This window comes from Dermacentor andersoni, chromosome 3 (assembly GCF_023375885.2).
Source record: "Dermacentor andersoni chromosome 3, qqDerAnde1_hic_scaffold, whole genome shotgun sequence".
NCBI lineage: Eukaryota > Metazoa > Arthropoda > Arachnida > Ixodida > Ixodidae > Dermacentor > Dermacentor andersoni.
In genome coordinates, this window is record NC_092816.1 from 150,947,575 (window position 1) to 150,963,067 (window position 15,493).

At 49.1% G+C, this 15,493-nt stretch overlaps 1 protein-coding gene and 1 non-coding gene across 2 annotated transcripts in view; one reads left to right on the forward strand and one right to left on the reverse strand.

The window, feature by feature from the left end:
* LOC126524262 (heparanase-like) overlaps positions 1-15,493 on the forward strand; it is a 49,533-nt gene that overhangs the window by 17,887 nt on the left and 16,153 nt on the right. The window contains exons 3-6 of the mRNA XM_055067403.1: positions 2,599-2,774; positions 3,886-4,056; positions 5,103-5,253; positions 7,049-7,096. Of these exons, the coding sequence (XP_054923378.1) occupies positions 2,599-2,774; positions 3,886-4,056; positions 5,103-5,253; positions 7,049-7,096 (546 nt within the window). The remainder of the gene's footprint in view (positions 1-2,598; positions 2,775-3,885; positions 4,057-5,102; positions 5,254-7,048; positions 7,097-15,493) is intronic.
* LOC126524783 (U2 spliceosomal RNA) lies at positions 14,121-14,313 on the reverse strand. The gene has a single exon (XR_007598066.1). It is a non-coding gene; the product is annotated as a U2 spliceosomal RNA (small nuclear RNA).

The following is a 15,493-nucleotide window of genomic DNA, read 5'->3' on the forward strand; positions in this document are numbered from 1 at the left end:
CTGCGACGTTCAGTTTTCCTAGTCAGGTGGTGCGGGTCGCCGACGCATTGGGGAGAGCGAGCGTCGGCGAGGGGATGGCGAGCGACGCGAAGGAAATTCTGGGATGTCAGCACGAGCGTACGGTTGGTGGGAAGGAGCGGCGTATTGGCGAAATGGCTGGCTGCCGTACTGGAAGGGCCGCGAGGCGTCGCCGAACGCTTGAGGGCGACGGCGGCAATATCGGGAGACGTGTCCGGGAGTGCAGCAAGAATAACAGATGGATCGATTGTCAGGTGTCCTCCAAGGACTAGCTCGCGGTGCGGTCCAAGATGTAGCATGGGCTCCCGGTGGCAGCGGTTGGGACTGGGTCGTGAAAGACGCCTGTGGAGTCCTGCGTACTGCCTGCGCGTACGTAAGAGGCGCGGCCACAGGCAGGACTGGCTGCGCATAGGTGAGAGGCGTGGCGACAGGCTGCACTGCCCGCGTAGAGTTGAGATTCGCGGCAGCAGGCGGCTGATGGTGTGCGGAAGGGACAACTTGGGCGACCTCTTCGGAAATGAGGGTGCGGAGCGTGTTTGGAAGACGGGAGGTGGGCTCCTGAGTGAAGGGGACTAAGGAAAGTTGGTGGGCAACTTCCTCACGCACAAAGTCCTTGACCCGCTGAAAGAATGAGGATGGGTCGTACATGTTGTCAAGGCTCGCCAACAAGTCGTCGCTTCCCAAAGGACGCCGAGTCGAAGCGCGTTGCTTCCTTAACTCATCGTAACTTTGGCATAGGCTGACAACTTCAGACACAGTGCGCGGATTCCTGGCTACGAGCATCTGGAATGCGCCGTCATCGATGCCTTTCAGTATATGGCGAATTCGCTCAGCTTCGGGCATTGCGGCGTTGACTCGTTTACAAAGGTCCACGACGTCTTCTATGTAGCTTGTGAACGTTTCTGCCGTCTGCTGTGCTCGGGCGCGCAAGCGCTGTTCGGCACGCAGCTTGCGAACAGCGGGTCGGCCGAACACTTCCGTAAAGGTTGTCTTGAAGACTGACCATGTGGGCACGTCACTTTCGTGGTTGTGAAACCACAGTTGGGCAACACCAGCCAGATAAAAGATGACGTGAGTTAACTTGGCTGGATCATCCCACTTGTTGTGTGCGCTCACCCGTTCATATGACGCAAACCAGTCTTTACGTCTTCGTCGTCTGCACCACTGAAGACCTTGGGGTCCCGTTGTCGTGGAACGCCGGTGCAGGTGACGGACTGTGGCGTCGGTGCCGTTTAGGAGGAGCTGTCGGTCATGGCGGGTGGTAGCGTTCTTGATCTCAGCTCCAGGGTTTCAAGCGACGGGGTTTGAGTACCCCGCACCTCCACCAATTGAGAAAAGGTTTATTGGCGGCTCCTAATGTAAAGGCACAGCAACCGGGAACGGCGAAGCAGCCCGAAGCACTGTCCAAACGGACGCCAGCAATCAACAGCGCGAGCCGAGACGAGCCGCGCGTTGGCGATGCGGCTGTGCCGCGAGGCGCGTCTTCTTCTTCACAATATATATATATATATATATATAATATGTTGTGTGTATCTGTGTGTGTGTCAGAGTGTGTGTATACCTGCCGCCGATTAATGTGTCCGTTACATAGTGTTATTACAAGGCGCTGTGCACTCCACTGCAGTAAAATGAACGCAGTAGGCTGATGCTTCCTACATTTTCTTCTTATTTAATTATTTAGTAGGGGCCTGAATCGCCTTTTAAAAGGCATTACAGCAAGCTTAATGTATCAAGTTTATTAGTAACAACAGTCTTTTATTCCTTTAAAGCGTGAAAAAAGGCGGCAATTGATATCATACAAACAGGATCTTGGACAAGAAAGTTCCAGTCTTGAGTGGTAAGAATAAAAAGAAGGGTCACCTCTAAAAGTAGCCTTATTTACAGAATAATTAAGCATGCATTTATTGCACAATACTTCATGACGCGTTTGTCGTTAAAAAGCGCACACCAACAAGTTAGTCATTGAGTGCAAGCATTGTGGAAACTAAAAAAAAAGATAGTTCTTTTGCATCATCATCACCAAATTGTTCGTCTGTATCGATACTAAGCGTGGTGAACTAAAACGAAGACCGAAATTGCAAAAACCATGTCACGTACGCAAATGTTTACAATAGGCTGGGGGGGACGGATGTTCTTCACGTTGATGCAGGGTGCACAACTTCCATGGAGTAGCAGGAGCCAATCATGTCTTTGTGCACTGCCCCCCTCCCCGCCCCAACGATTGACGTGATTTCAAGAGCCATACATGCATAACCGCAATGTTTTGCAGAGGATGCACTGTCTTGCCACTACTGGACAAAACAGGAAAAGCAAGTCGCGCGCACAAATGCGCGCGCGCACCATGACTGCAGGGGATTAAGAGTTGTCTTTCACATTTGCGCCGTGTGCAATAGGTACCGTCTAGAACGTGGTGGTCGTGGCGTATTTCCGGCTCTTGCAATGTCTTTCGACGCTCTAGGTACAGAAAAGCACGTCCTCCGACATAAACTTTTCTTACTCGGAGAGAACCCGCGCTCCAGCGGTGACACGGACACCCCATACGCAACGCCCGAAGCGACGCGTGATGTTTTCACGCCGCAGGAACCCTCGCCTGCTGGCGCTGTGTCGGTCGCTGGCGCCGAGCCTGCTTCGCGTGGGCGGCACCACCAGCAACCTGCTGCTGTTCAGCGAGAAGAACCGCACCGCGCCGGACCCGGTGCGCGACTGGCAGAACAACCTGCTCTACCCGGAGTACAAGGGGCCCCTCGTCATGCACGGTATACACGCGAAGGGCATATGTGCCGCAGGTGGCCGCGGTAGCAGTGGGGGAGCACTCGAAACGGCAAAAGCGTTACGCTTCAGAACGCGAAACGGCAAAAGCGTTTCCCTTCAGAACGCGAAACGGCAAAAGCGTTTCCCTTCAGAACGCGAAACGGCAAAAGCGTTTCGCTTCAGAACGCGAAACGGCAAAAGCGTTTCCCTTCAGAACGCGAAACGGCAAAAAAGTTTCCCTTCAGAACGCGAAACGGCAAAAGCTTTTCCCTTTAGAACGAGTGCCAAATCGGAAAAGTCTAACAAAATTCGCCGGGCCCGTACGCGAGCCTTGCGCGTATTAGATAGAGCCGCAAAATGGTGTCCCTGCGTGGCAGTATATCCTGGTGCCGTTGTTAGAAAGAAACCGTAAAATATAACTAGGAGCAGCGGTGTGCAAATGTCAGCTAACTGGTGATTGACTGAGATGAGAAAAAAAAAGGACAAAACGGTACACACGAGGAGAACACGGACGCAATGCTACCAGCTTTCATGCGCCGAGAGCAAGTGACAGAAGGAAAAAAAAAGCGTTGAACAGTCTAAACTCACAAGGTAAAAAAAAAATCGATAACGTGGTGCAGACGTCAACTGAGCACAACTGTCATTTGCTAACGTATAAAATTTGTCCGTCATAAAACACAAGCGAATGCGAGCTCACTCACAAAGTACCTTATTTAGGTATGGCAAAATTCTCAGTATTCCAAACTGCGTGCCTTCTGTCCCTCAGACAGATGTACAGAAAGCGACAGGACATATAGGGAACATGGATGCAGCTCGTCGCAATCGACGTGTCTAGCCACTTTCAATGATCGCTTCTGCAGTCGTATACGGACACATGTAGGTCGTTGTGTTGAAATTTTAGCACCTGACAAGCGCTTGGCTCTCCGTTAGTTTTCTTTAACTCGAGCTTCCCTTGTAGCCTACTTTTGTTTTCGTGGAAGACACGAAATGATAGCGTCAAGTTCCCCACTGGCTGCATAATTGCCGTTACGTTTCCAATAGGACAAACAGGCAATCGCGTGAATTAAATACGCGAGCCTTCTCGACTCCCTACACACCAGATTTTGTTATCCCCAGGCGACGACTGGATTCGTCTGAACACGTTCGTGAAGGCTGTCGGCTGGGAGCTTCTGTTCAGTCTTAACGGGCTGAACCGGCGCAGCGGGGCCTGGGATTCGTCAAACGCCGTGCGTCTGCTGCGGTTCAGCGACCTGCTCAAGCTCAAAGTGCACTGGCAGCTCGGAAGCGGTGCGTGAGGCAAACGCCGGCTGCGAAATCTCGTGTACTCCCATCCTTGATCCCGTCGCATGTAGCTTCAGCGGCTGGCTATCTAGTTTTATCTTCTCAGATCAACGTGCAGATTCTTACTCATTGGAATCAAGGGCCAATTCTGTTCTTTGCGTTTCCGTTCGATCTAACGGTCATGGAAAAGCGAGGAACCACGTACGCGTCTGATTTCATCTTGATGCCTTAGTTTGCTCAATCCCAGCGAATGAGGACAGCGCAAGAGCTGCGTCTCTTGCGGTTCGTATGTATCGTGTGACATTGACAACAGATATTCATATATAGGTTACGTCTCAGAGTAAAAAAAAACTCCTCCTGACGTTTCTTCCGGTAGCCACTTGCCAGTGCAGTAATGAAAGAGTGGCCGCAACCCGAGTCCCAGTTGGTTCAGCTTAGGACTTTAAGAAAAAAGAAAGTACTTTTGTAGTGGAGATGATGACCCAAAAATGAAGCCAGGCAGCCGTCATTTCACTAAGAGCAAAAAATAAACATTGAGCGTATAGTGGATAACCAGAACTACCTATATTCTCACTTGCTGCAAGTTGAAGACGGCCTATTTCGCCAGCTCAAGTGCATCGCTGTGTCAGAGCGCCTTGTCAAATTCTACGGGAGACCACGAGATCAGTATTGTAACCAAAACCATGCCGCTCGGGCGCCGTGGACTGTCTCTATAGGTCTAGCATATGCGCCAGAGACATGCGAGGCCACGGGAGAGTCCACGTGACAATCTGAGTTAGGAAGGGACAGCCGCACTGGCTGTCCCTTCTCATGGCGTGGCTTTGGTTACAATATTCAGCCTGAATGTGATATGTTAGCCAGAAACAACGAGCCTTTATTTTCCCATTCGCATAGCATCTACATGGACAGAGCAAAAGCACCCATCTCTGAGCGGACTTCAGCTAGCGCAGCTAGGCGACGTAGGGGCAAGCGCTGACTAGAGCTCTGGTGGTAAGATGGTAGCGCTGTCACGTGTGCAGCGGAGCTCATGCGCTGCACGCCTGCACACGCAGAGCTCGAGGCCACCGGTCTGGTGCATGCCGACGAGCTGGCGCGCGACTACGGTGCTTTGCGGCACCTGCTCCTCTTTTGGCCGGCGAAGGGCCACCTTGTGGGTCCGGACATCGGGGACACCTCGCCAGAAGCCCTCGCATTCCTCGACAGGTGGGCGGGGCGCATGACGGCCGTGTGCTCAGGCGAACCGAGCACGTGCCTCTCTGTCATGACTTTGTCGGGGCACGCAGGGGGAATGTGCTGCGACAGCGCTGCACGCGTCGACGAGCGCGAAATCGAGTGGACGATAAACGAATTTTATACATTTTAAGAATGAATGAACAAACACATTGGCCCAGACACAAGATTAAGGGATATTATGGTTAGGGGAAAGAAAAAGAAAAACTTATGTCTCATCTTTGTTCGCACGCCGGATATAGTTTTGAGCATTTCACCACCACGACACAACAGACGGTGCCAATTAGCTACCACCCATCTCTTTTCACTGGTAATTCCTAAACGAACATAAATAAATAAATAAATAAATAAATAAATAAATAAATAAATAGTGACGTCACAGTAAGGGCTGAGCTTTATGAGTCCGAGAGAGACGACGAATGACCCTAGGTACAGCCCACGTTGATGCACCCACAAGCGCGATGAAGACGAAGGGCACCCACATGGTGACAATAATACACAGATGGCGAAACATTCACATTATTTCCTTTAATTATAATGTTGAGTGCAATAAATAAGGAATATATGTCTGAGATCTCCGAAATACCAAAGAATACCAAATCGCAGCTGCATCTGGCGCGCGTGGCCTCGGATATCGCACTGGCGTGCTGCGTAGCGTCGATACCGCGGCCGCCACGGGGTGTCGCGACGAGCGCTTTGACCGCTGACATGGAGGAAGTTTCCTTCCTCCATGGCCGCTGAGAACCGCGTGCTCCAACTAGTCTCTGTGGGTGACGCAGCTTTGGGTGCGTGGTGAGGCGAGGCAGCCCAAGCGCCCAGTCGAGAGAGCGACGCGCGCGCGTGAACCGCAGGTATCGCCGTTTAAGATGAAATAAAATTAACCAAGATACCCAACCTTTGTATGGGGCTCTTCCCTCCTTGCTATACCCCCCTGTGTAGTTTCCAGCACGTTAGTGGAGACGAAAGGAGAGAGGAAGCCGCGCATAATTGCAATAACTGTACTTCTAATTTCACTTAAGCTCGATGAGTTGGATTTTTTTTTTCGGGGGGGGGGGGGGGGGAGGGGGAACTAAGATTCCATGAGGCGACCACCTTCAATAGTTAGTCCATGCTATGATTAATTCAAACATAGTTTCAGGACCCTTTTAACGACTTCAACGTATGTTAAATTTAATAGCAAACTTTGAATACACATCTAAGACAGCGCAACGAGCGATGCAACGAAAACGGATAGTCAAAACGTTAAGAGACAGGAAGATGGTGGTGTAGATTGGAGAGCAACGAAGGTAGCGGATATTCTGTTTGTGATATCGAGAAAAAAGATGAGTTGAGCTGGTCGTGTAATTCCTAGAACAAATAAGCGATGATCAATTTCAGTAACAGAATGAGTGTCTGTAGGCGGTAAAGACGGACGAGACCGCTCGAAGATTAGGTGGTGCGATCAAATTAGTGAATTTGCAGGTACAGAACAGTGCGATTTGACGCAAGACAGGGGTCATTGGAGATCGTTTAGAGAAGAATTCGTCCTGCAGTGGCCTTTAGATAGGCTGATGACGACGATGTTCATGATTTGGCATAATGAAATAAGCGCTGAAATAGAACGTGTACCAGCTTACGGCACCGGTGACAGGTCGTTGTCACCCGTTTGTATTTTGAGAGTCATGCTTGTCCTACTACTGCTGCGGTTTAGCAGCGACCGCCCACGAGCACGAACGGCAAGGTTGCTCGATCGCCAGCTGATATTATTTTCATTCTTCTTTCACGACAGTTTCATCGAGGACGCGTACAAGAGCATCGACGCCGTCACGTTCCACCAGTAAGTATCTCGCTATTATATTTATTTTACTATAATTGCTATTAATAATCTTAATATTATTATGGTTTGTTGCTGCGACTGGACTTAAGTGTAACGTCCGCCCGCGGCCACCAGCTGCACAGCTGCGCCATCAAAGCGCCAAGTGGCAGCCGCCGCTCGGGGAAGAAGCGAAATCCCGATGCTGCGCTCAACTGCTTGCAGAGTGAGAGAGAAAAGATGTATAGGTATGAATTTCAACGAGACGCGCGTTCGTTATGCTACCCTACGCAGGAGGGAAAAAAAGGGATTAAAAGGCGAGAAGAAAGAAAGGAGAGATTGGACATTCGAGAGCATTGAGAACATTGAGGGTGTCGCTTCGTCAGGAGGTGCACATACAGACATTCAGTCCATCACTGAGGTCTCAGGACTTGGGAAACTGCGGCGTGTCGCCTTCTCGGCTCGAGACAGCGGCTGCTGTGAAGCGGCTGCACTTCCTGGCGAACGTACGGCAGGCCGGTGGGGATACGAACAACCACTTCGCTGTGTTTGCCGCACGTAGGACCGTTGTTGAATTCATAGCAAGATATTGTAATGGAACCACCTGTAGAAGTCAAAGGAAAAAGGGGTGAGGAAGCGTGATGCGAGAACGTACCGAGTGTTTTCACTCCTAGAGTAGCACGCCACCGCAGAGAGAGTTATTGGTGTTACTTCAACAAAATCAAAAAGATTCCATCCCCAGAAGACGAATATATCAGAGCTGGGAAAAAAAAAAAAAACGGAGGATGCCCCTCCCTTACTCGGTCAGTCTCAGAAGGCTGAGCCAAAGTTGCTACACTCATTTCAATAGTACCTTGCAGCACTGTGGAAGCTGCAGGGCTCGTTAACCGATATGAAAGGTCAAAACTTCTACAGATGTGTTAATCGGCGCCACATTGTATGCTCGTCGTCTGCTCGGTGTCTTTTTGGCGTCGTCTCAACTCCATTGTCGGTACTTGCTCCCCGCAGTTGACACAGCTTGTTTATTACGCCTGAAAATTTAGAGAAACGATAAGGCTAGTAACTTCTCCCGAGCACCACGAACTGTGGCTATAGTAACGTTACTCATATTGCAGCAGTCGGCAACGACGCATCGTTACATGCTCAAACTAAAGCCAATAAGCATTCAATATTGTGCTGCCGAAACTCGCTTGGTGATTTGGTGATGAAGCCCGACAGCTCGATTTTCGCTTGCCCGTTACAGTTTGTGGCTGCCACAAACTGTGACGAGCAATTGTGACGGGAACACGATTCAAAGTAGAATCGTGTTCTAAAGTTTTATGCGTGCCTGGCAAACAACGCAATGTTCCACTAGAAGTGCCTAAATTTAGAGAAGTCACTGGCACCTAAGTTTTCATCGTCCTCCTTGTCAGAACTTCTGTCAGCCCCTGTATATATTGACAACTGGTTGTTAGTTCTCGACAATGTCTTCAATGATGTGGTCCATTTGTCGCATCTTCTCTTCTTCCTCGATCGCATGTTTTACGTTGTTCTTCCACTTCTGTTGACTTGCTTGTGCAATGGAATCTGCCAGTATGTTCCTTCAGCTCTTTTACTTGGAATAGGTGGTTCGCAGAAGCCACAAAACGCTTTATGTCGCTCCACACCAGCTCTATAGGGCTGAGCTGGCAGTGATATGCTGGTAGCCTTAAAACGAGGTGTGCCGCAGCGGCAGCAATGAAGTTGACAGCGCATGCGTTGTCATCAACTTTCGCAATCTTTATGCTTCATATACTCCGCCTTTACCATATCGCCGCTCTAGGGAACCCTGTTTTGTGAAATCCATGCCTGCATTTCTCTTGTAAGGCTACTCATGCGGGGAACGTTTTTTTGCCAGTGGTACGGCGCATTGTCCAGGGCTATCACACTGCCCGGGGAAAGATGTGGTGCGCAGTGTTTCTTAGAACCACTTTTCATAGTGGGACACTTCCATCTCTCCGTGGTAGTCTCCTGTGCCCTTTTCCGCTTGAAATGCTTCTCCTGCACCTGGCGCAAACCCATTCTCATTCCCGTAGTGCGTCACAATCAATCGGCTCCTCTTACCACTTGGGTTCTGCAGGCCAGCTGAGTGTCTGGCCTTGTTCGCTTAGCGATGGCCTGTTCAACACTTTTAACCCTCTCATTGACCCACACCTTATCGGGCGTGTGCCCTACGTTAACCCACGTTTCGTCATTGTAGAAAATGGGCCTCCCTTGGCGCCGCTATTCTCTTATTTATCGCAAGCACGTACGGTGGCACTGTAAGCCTCAATAAGGAGAGCATTGCGAGACCGTTTATTAAAGTGAAAACTGATCTTCCTGAGCATGCGAGGCGTTGTTTCTGGTGAAAGTGAAGGCAGTGGTTCATCCTAGTTGAAGTTAGCGGCAAGCTTTAGCACCATAGGCACTTCGTGCTTCTTTTAATAGTCATGTACTAGACTTGTCGCAGCACGCTCAAGTCGAAGTTGTCGAGTTTCTTCTTCGTTGACAACTTGTGCCGCCACGAAAGAAAAAACCTCTTTGGGGACGCTGCCTCAGCGTTTCTTTGAAGTTCATAAATGCACTGGTACAGGCAGCGTTCGCTGGCGTTCGTGAGAGACGCTGTTTTCTTTAGGACAACGTTCGTATTGGCTCTCTTACCCATTTCTTTGTTGACCACGCCGAACACATTTACACTACTAAGCATGCTTCTTTCGCAAAATACTGAATATTTGATGTGTGGCGCTCCGGAGACTCACCCTACGCCCTTTCAGCGGTCATCATGTACCGTACTAGAGCTGAGTAGCAAATTATTGGCGCAGTGAACAATTGGGCATCGTCAACGCATCACCGGTGCTAATGTTGTGGGGCCATCTACTAAGATGACATCAACACTTTTACGGCTCGGCACCGCCTCTGGTGTCCTATCAGCATCAAAACAAACAACCGATCTAAAATAACGACAAAACATACCTAATGCTTTGCCTTCAGCGCCAGATAAGACTAAGGGATTACGCACTTTACTGCTTAACTAAGGCGAATGTCTTAAGTGGTTCGTGGGTCGAAAGCCCATTGTCCGGCGGTATCGAAAAACTTCATGAGCCATTACACTCTGTGAAGTTGGATGACCAGCGAAGCTGTTTAGCGCAGACACAGAGGTGACACAATTTTGAACAAAGGTACGGACATATTGTCCTGGGGATCTGTGGTCACCTTGACGATACAGGTACGCACACACATTCGCGTATCACCTCTGTTATTAAATATATCCGTCACGTAAGACAATGAATGACTCATACCCCCTTAAGCAATGGCTCATACTCCCGTAAACGCGGCCTGCCTATTACGATGACAGAAGTGAAATTCTACGCTGGAATGATGAGCGGCAACGGAGCCAGCTGTGGCAGAGGACGACGACCACGAACGTGGGAGCACTGGCACGAGCGCGTTCGCGTTGCAGCGCCGAAGGGCGTCAGCGAGCCAGCTGTGGAAGAAGACGACGCTCGAGCCATTTCTGATTATGATAGTTTTTTGCACAACAGAGCTAGCTGTGGAAGAAGACGACAACGAACGCGCGAGCAGTGGCACGAACGCGTTCGCGAGGTTGGCGCCGATAATTTTTTAACAGACCTTTTTGAAAAAGTTGTACAAAACTTTTTTTCCAAAAGCATCTGCTATTGCGCTTGTGCCTGGGACCTCTTGGAGCCCCAGTTGTGACAAGAACAGTTCAAGGGCGCGTTACAGGTCTCCGAGCCCACTGGGGTATGTGCCATTGAGCTGGGACCCTTTCTGCCCTATCACCAGGATCGGCCCATATAATCATAGTTTCTGCCCACAGACGCCACGACACCTCAGATCTGACCCATATACAGCTTTGCTGTTACAGTGAGCGTCCGGCATTATGGAATCCAAATTCAATGGCACAAGAATTGCTGGTGCACGACCATTGCACGACCATTGGTGGGAGTCAAATGGACGAATTTTGGTATTAAGGCACAGTTAATTAAAATAGTTAAGGCACTCATACCCTCGACCTTTGGTGGGACCAACATTCAATGGTACGAAAATTGATGGTGTCACCATTGATTGTCGGACGACCATTGGAAGGGAGTGGAACCCATGACCTTTGGTGTTAAGGTAAAGTGAATTAAGGCACTTGAACCCAGGACCTTTGGGGGGAGTCAAACCTTCGACTTTTGGTGGCAACCAAATTTTGAGTGCCATTGGGTTCCGTTGGTGGCACCCAACGAATTTCTTGCGGGCGCGTTTCGCCCTCATCCTCTGCGTATGCTAGAGTGATTGTCAACTTTTTCTTTCTGTCCGGGCGGAGAGCCAGTAACAAGCCCGAATTCAGATCGAAACGGGCAGTCTGAGCTGTATGGGCAGTTGCCACGTTGTTATACGTCATTGCGCTTATAGGTGGCTATTCCGGTTACCGGCCGGTAACGGCCACAATATTTCCGAGTATGCGACGAACATGCGCGGAGCGTCTAACGTATCACGTATCGCTGTAACGCATCAAGCAAAAAGCAAATGTAAAACCCTCTTATCTCGTTAATAATCACAGTTATGCCCGGAACAATATTCTGCTGCTCAAGGATATTGCCTGCGTGCACCTCGTACCTTCGGCAGTGGTGCAAGTTAATTGTGAGATGACGCAAGATGGCGTGAGGTGGCGCTGGCGTAAGGAGCCTACGTGTAAACATGTATAATCGGTGACAAAAACAAACAAGCTCCTCCCAGAAAAACGCAGTGCACTCGCCCTTCACGTCTGAAAGAGCCGATAAAGCTGGAGTTCTTTCACAGCTTAACAACTTTGCTCTGCTAATGTCTATGCTAGCATAATAGGAAAGTAAAAGCTAGTCGTTTCAAGCTAAAATATTAGCTATGGCTGAGCAGTGCCACCACCGAGAAAACTTACCCGTTTAGATTTAATCCGAAAACCAGTGACACAAAGACCGATTTGGACGAGAAAAAAAGAACGGTTGTTTAGACATGCGAAACTACTTGATGACAGGCAAATAAACGAAACTAATTGGACCTTGTAACTCTTAGATTGTCACCGACTGTAGCTTCCCTACCCCTGCGTAATATCTAGGGACTTGGCACAAGCGTTCTGAGGCGCCTTCAGCGCAATGCTAAATCTAAATACTAAACCATGCTTCGTGATGGTGTGACGAGGAGCACCGGCAGCAGCACTGCAGACGTCACACTCTATGATTGAAGCTTGATGGCACCGAAGAAAAACTGTCGCGTCCACAGGTTCCCAAAGAAAAAAATATTGTTCACTCCTCACCTTGTCGCGCTTCAATCGCTGCTCCCATAACCGTCTTTGCAGGTGTCGGTCACAATTGGTTCTAGACCGCTTTTCGCCACAAGCTTCGCGACCCATTTGAATTGACCTCGGTGTTAGTGTTGGAACTAGTATCGACGCTCACTTGCCTCACCTGCCGCCGTGGCCAGCCTTAATTCGCACTACATCCGGTTTTTGTTTGCACCAGATCCATTAGCTTTTCCAACTGCACACTCTCCGGGACCAGCTCACATTTTTTCCGACAAAAAAACTGGCGCGTCCTTCTGCGCGGTCTTGCTCTGAGCTTGGCTCCGACTATACAAAGATATGCTTCGCATATAGAAGAGGTTGACTTTCGAAAGTGGCAAAAAGTAAACAAACGTAAGCAAAGAACTTGCCTGTGATAAAGCAAATTAAGGGTTAAAATTCTTTATGTGCCATTTAACTACAAATACAGCATCCAAGTGCTTAAGAAGAGAGATTGGTACTTAGAGGAACAAACATGGGTTTTGGCCAGCTGTTAACGCATAACGTAGAATACTTGCACTGCAAGTCTTCAAACGCTTTTATATGCTTTTTGGATTTGCATACGTTTCAGAGGCTTCGCGATAACATTAGCAGTAGAAAATTTTCAAAAATTCAGTGAACTGTCTGACAATTCGTACCATTTTTTTGCTCGGCTCGCACTTTCTCTGTGTTTAGCCTAGTCTGTGCTTTTGTTTCCCTGTTCACCCCTCGCAAATTTCAAGTTGGTCCACCCCCAAATTTAGCTGGACCCACTCAAATTTCGAGTTGGCCCACCCCCACATCTAGGTTGACCAACTCCAAATTTCAAGCTGGTTCACCCCTAAATTCAGGGTGGCCCATCCCCATATCAGCTCTAAATTTAGGTTGGCTCACCCCCCTTTCGCCCCCTTATTTAGGTTGGCCCACCCCAATATTACCCCTAAGTTTAGGTTGACCAGCTCCAACATTCAAGTTGGCCCACGCCAACCCCACGTAGATTCTGTAGAGCGCGCCCAATATATTCCTACAGAAAAGATGTCACGCTTTTTGCGTTACAGACCCGATTTTTGCACGATTTTGCTCAAATATTGCTGGGGAACTGGCGGCCGGATTCACCTTGACGTTTACTGTCCGTTCCGCTCAGACCATGTTTCTGAATCGCGGTATAGCATGCACGCAGCTTCTCAGCAGGAACGCTAATTACGTGTGTTCGCACGAAGACAATACCAGCAGTGGTATATAGTGAGAGCGCAGCCTCGGCTCCGGCAGAACCGACTGAGCGTGGGGCAACGGTGCGTTAACACCGGCTTCGCTGTTTTTGCAGCCCCAACGCGCTGCGCATCTCTCGAGACCTGAACTTCTATGCGGGTGCCTCGTATGTGCTGCTGATGCAAGGGCACCACGACGGTTTCAACGGCGATGGCGCGAACGCTTCTTAAAAAAAAAAGTATTAGATTCGGGGCTTTTACGCGCCAAAACCACTTTATGATTATGAGGCACGCCGTAGTGGAGGACTCCAGAAACTTAGACCACCTGGGGTTCTTTAACGTGCACCTAAATCTAAGTACACGGGTGTTTTCGCATTTCGCCCCCATCGAAATGCGGCCACCGTGGCCGGGATTCGATTCCGCGACCTCACGCTCAGCAGCCCAACACCGTAGCCACTGAGCAACCATGGCGGGTGAACGCTTCTTTTTAACGGCAAAGCTGTGTATGGCAAGGGTTCCGTGCATTTTTCTTCTGCGTGTGCAAAAACTGTGGACCGATCCCGGAGATAGTGCAATACCTGGCCGACAAGCGGCGTAGGTGAACCAGGCTTCAAGCACTCCGCCAACTTGCAAAAAAAAAAAAAAAAATGAGCTTAATATCTGGTGTCTTAAGTAGAAGAAGTATCAGATATTAAGCTGATAACAACAGATACTACACGTTCACCCGCGTCGGCCATGTCTGCGTTCGCACCGCCCTCTCCTTGTCGGCGTTCCAAGCCGCTTGCGTACCTCATTTCCTTCCGCTCTTCCGTGGTGGCGGTTCCGTCGAAACGTCACGCGTGTCTAGTTTCCTCCGGCTTCTCAGGGCGGCAACCCAGTCACCGACGCTAATGTTTACAAAAAGTCACGATAAATGAGCTCGTACCTTTGTTCAATATAGTGTTACCTGCGTGTCGTGTGCTAAACAGCTTCGCTGGTTGTCCAAATTCACAGAGTGGAATGACTCGTGATTTTTTACTGTCTGCACAATCGATATCGCATTACATCCACCTGCGATGAACGTAAATGGGTAAGCCGCATAAAACAAATGTGGGAATTTGCATGCCAAACCAAGATCTCATTATGAGGCCTTCCGTACTGGGGGCTCCGACAATTTGGACTACCAGGGGCTCTTTAACGTGCACCTACATCAAAGTATACGGATGTTCTCGCATTTCACCCCGATTTAAATGCGGCCGCAGTGGCCAGGATTCGATCCTCCGCCCTCGTGCTTAGCAGCCCGACACCATAGCCACTAGGCCGGCTTGGAAGCAACATATATCGGTGTGTTAATTGCAGGAACCGTTGAGATGCGCGTTTACAGCTGCGTATTTTTGCAAGATGTACAACTATAAAAGAAAAGTTTATTTATACGAAAATACTTTTACAGAAACAGCTTACATAGAAACTTGCAACTATTTCGTGCTCGTTTCAAAAATTATTCTCTGCGACATGCTGTATTCTAACAATGTATCTTATTCCAGAAAAAATGCCACGCTTCGCACGTTACTTCTCGTGTACATCCGCATTGCAAAAGCAAAGCTGGGGTATTAACGCAGTAACAAGAACACTATTCTGTCACGTTGAATGAAGGTACAAACGACGAAGTGCCATTTCCAACTACGTCACCAGAGAAATCCCGCCATTCCATCTTGCGTCGCCTTCATCGTTGCTTGATATTAAATTATTGTTTGCGTAGAACTATATTTTCGGAACATGCTAAGAACGCAAAGGAATTGCAATTTCATCTAAGCATTTCTTCCTATTCAAGTGATCTTTAGCCTAGTTATGACCTAAGTTTTATGGAGTTTTTAAAAATCACCTGTTGCCTATAACATAATTCTCGTCCTTGAGCTGGATTGTTCAGAGAGGCGGACA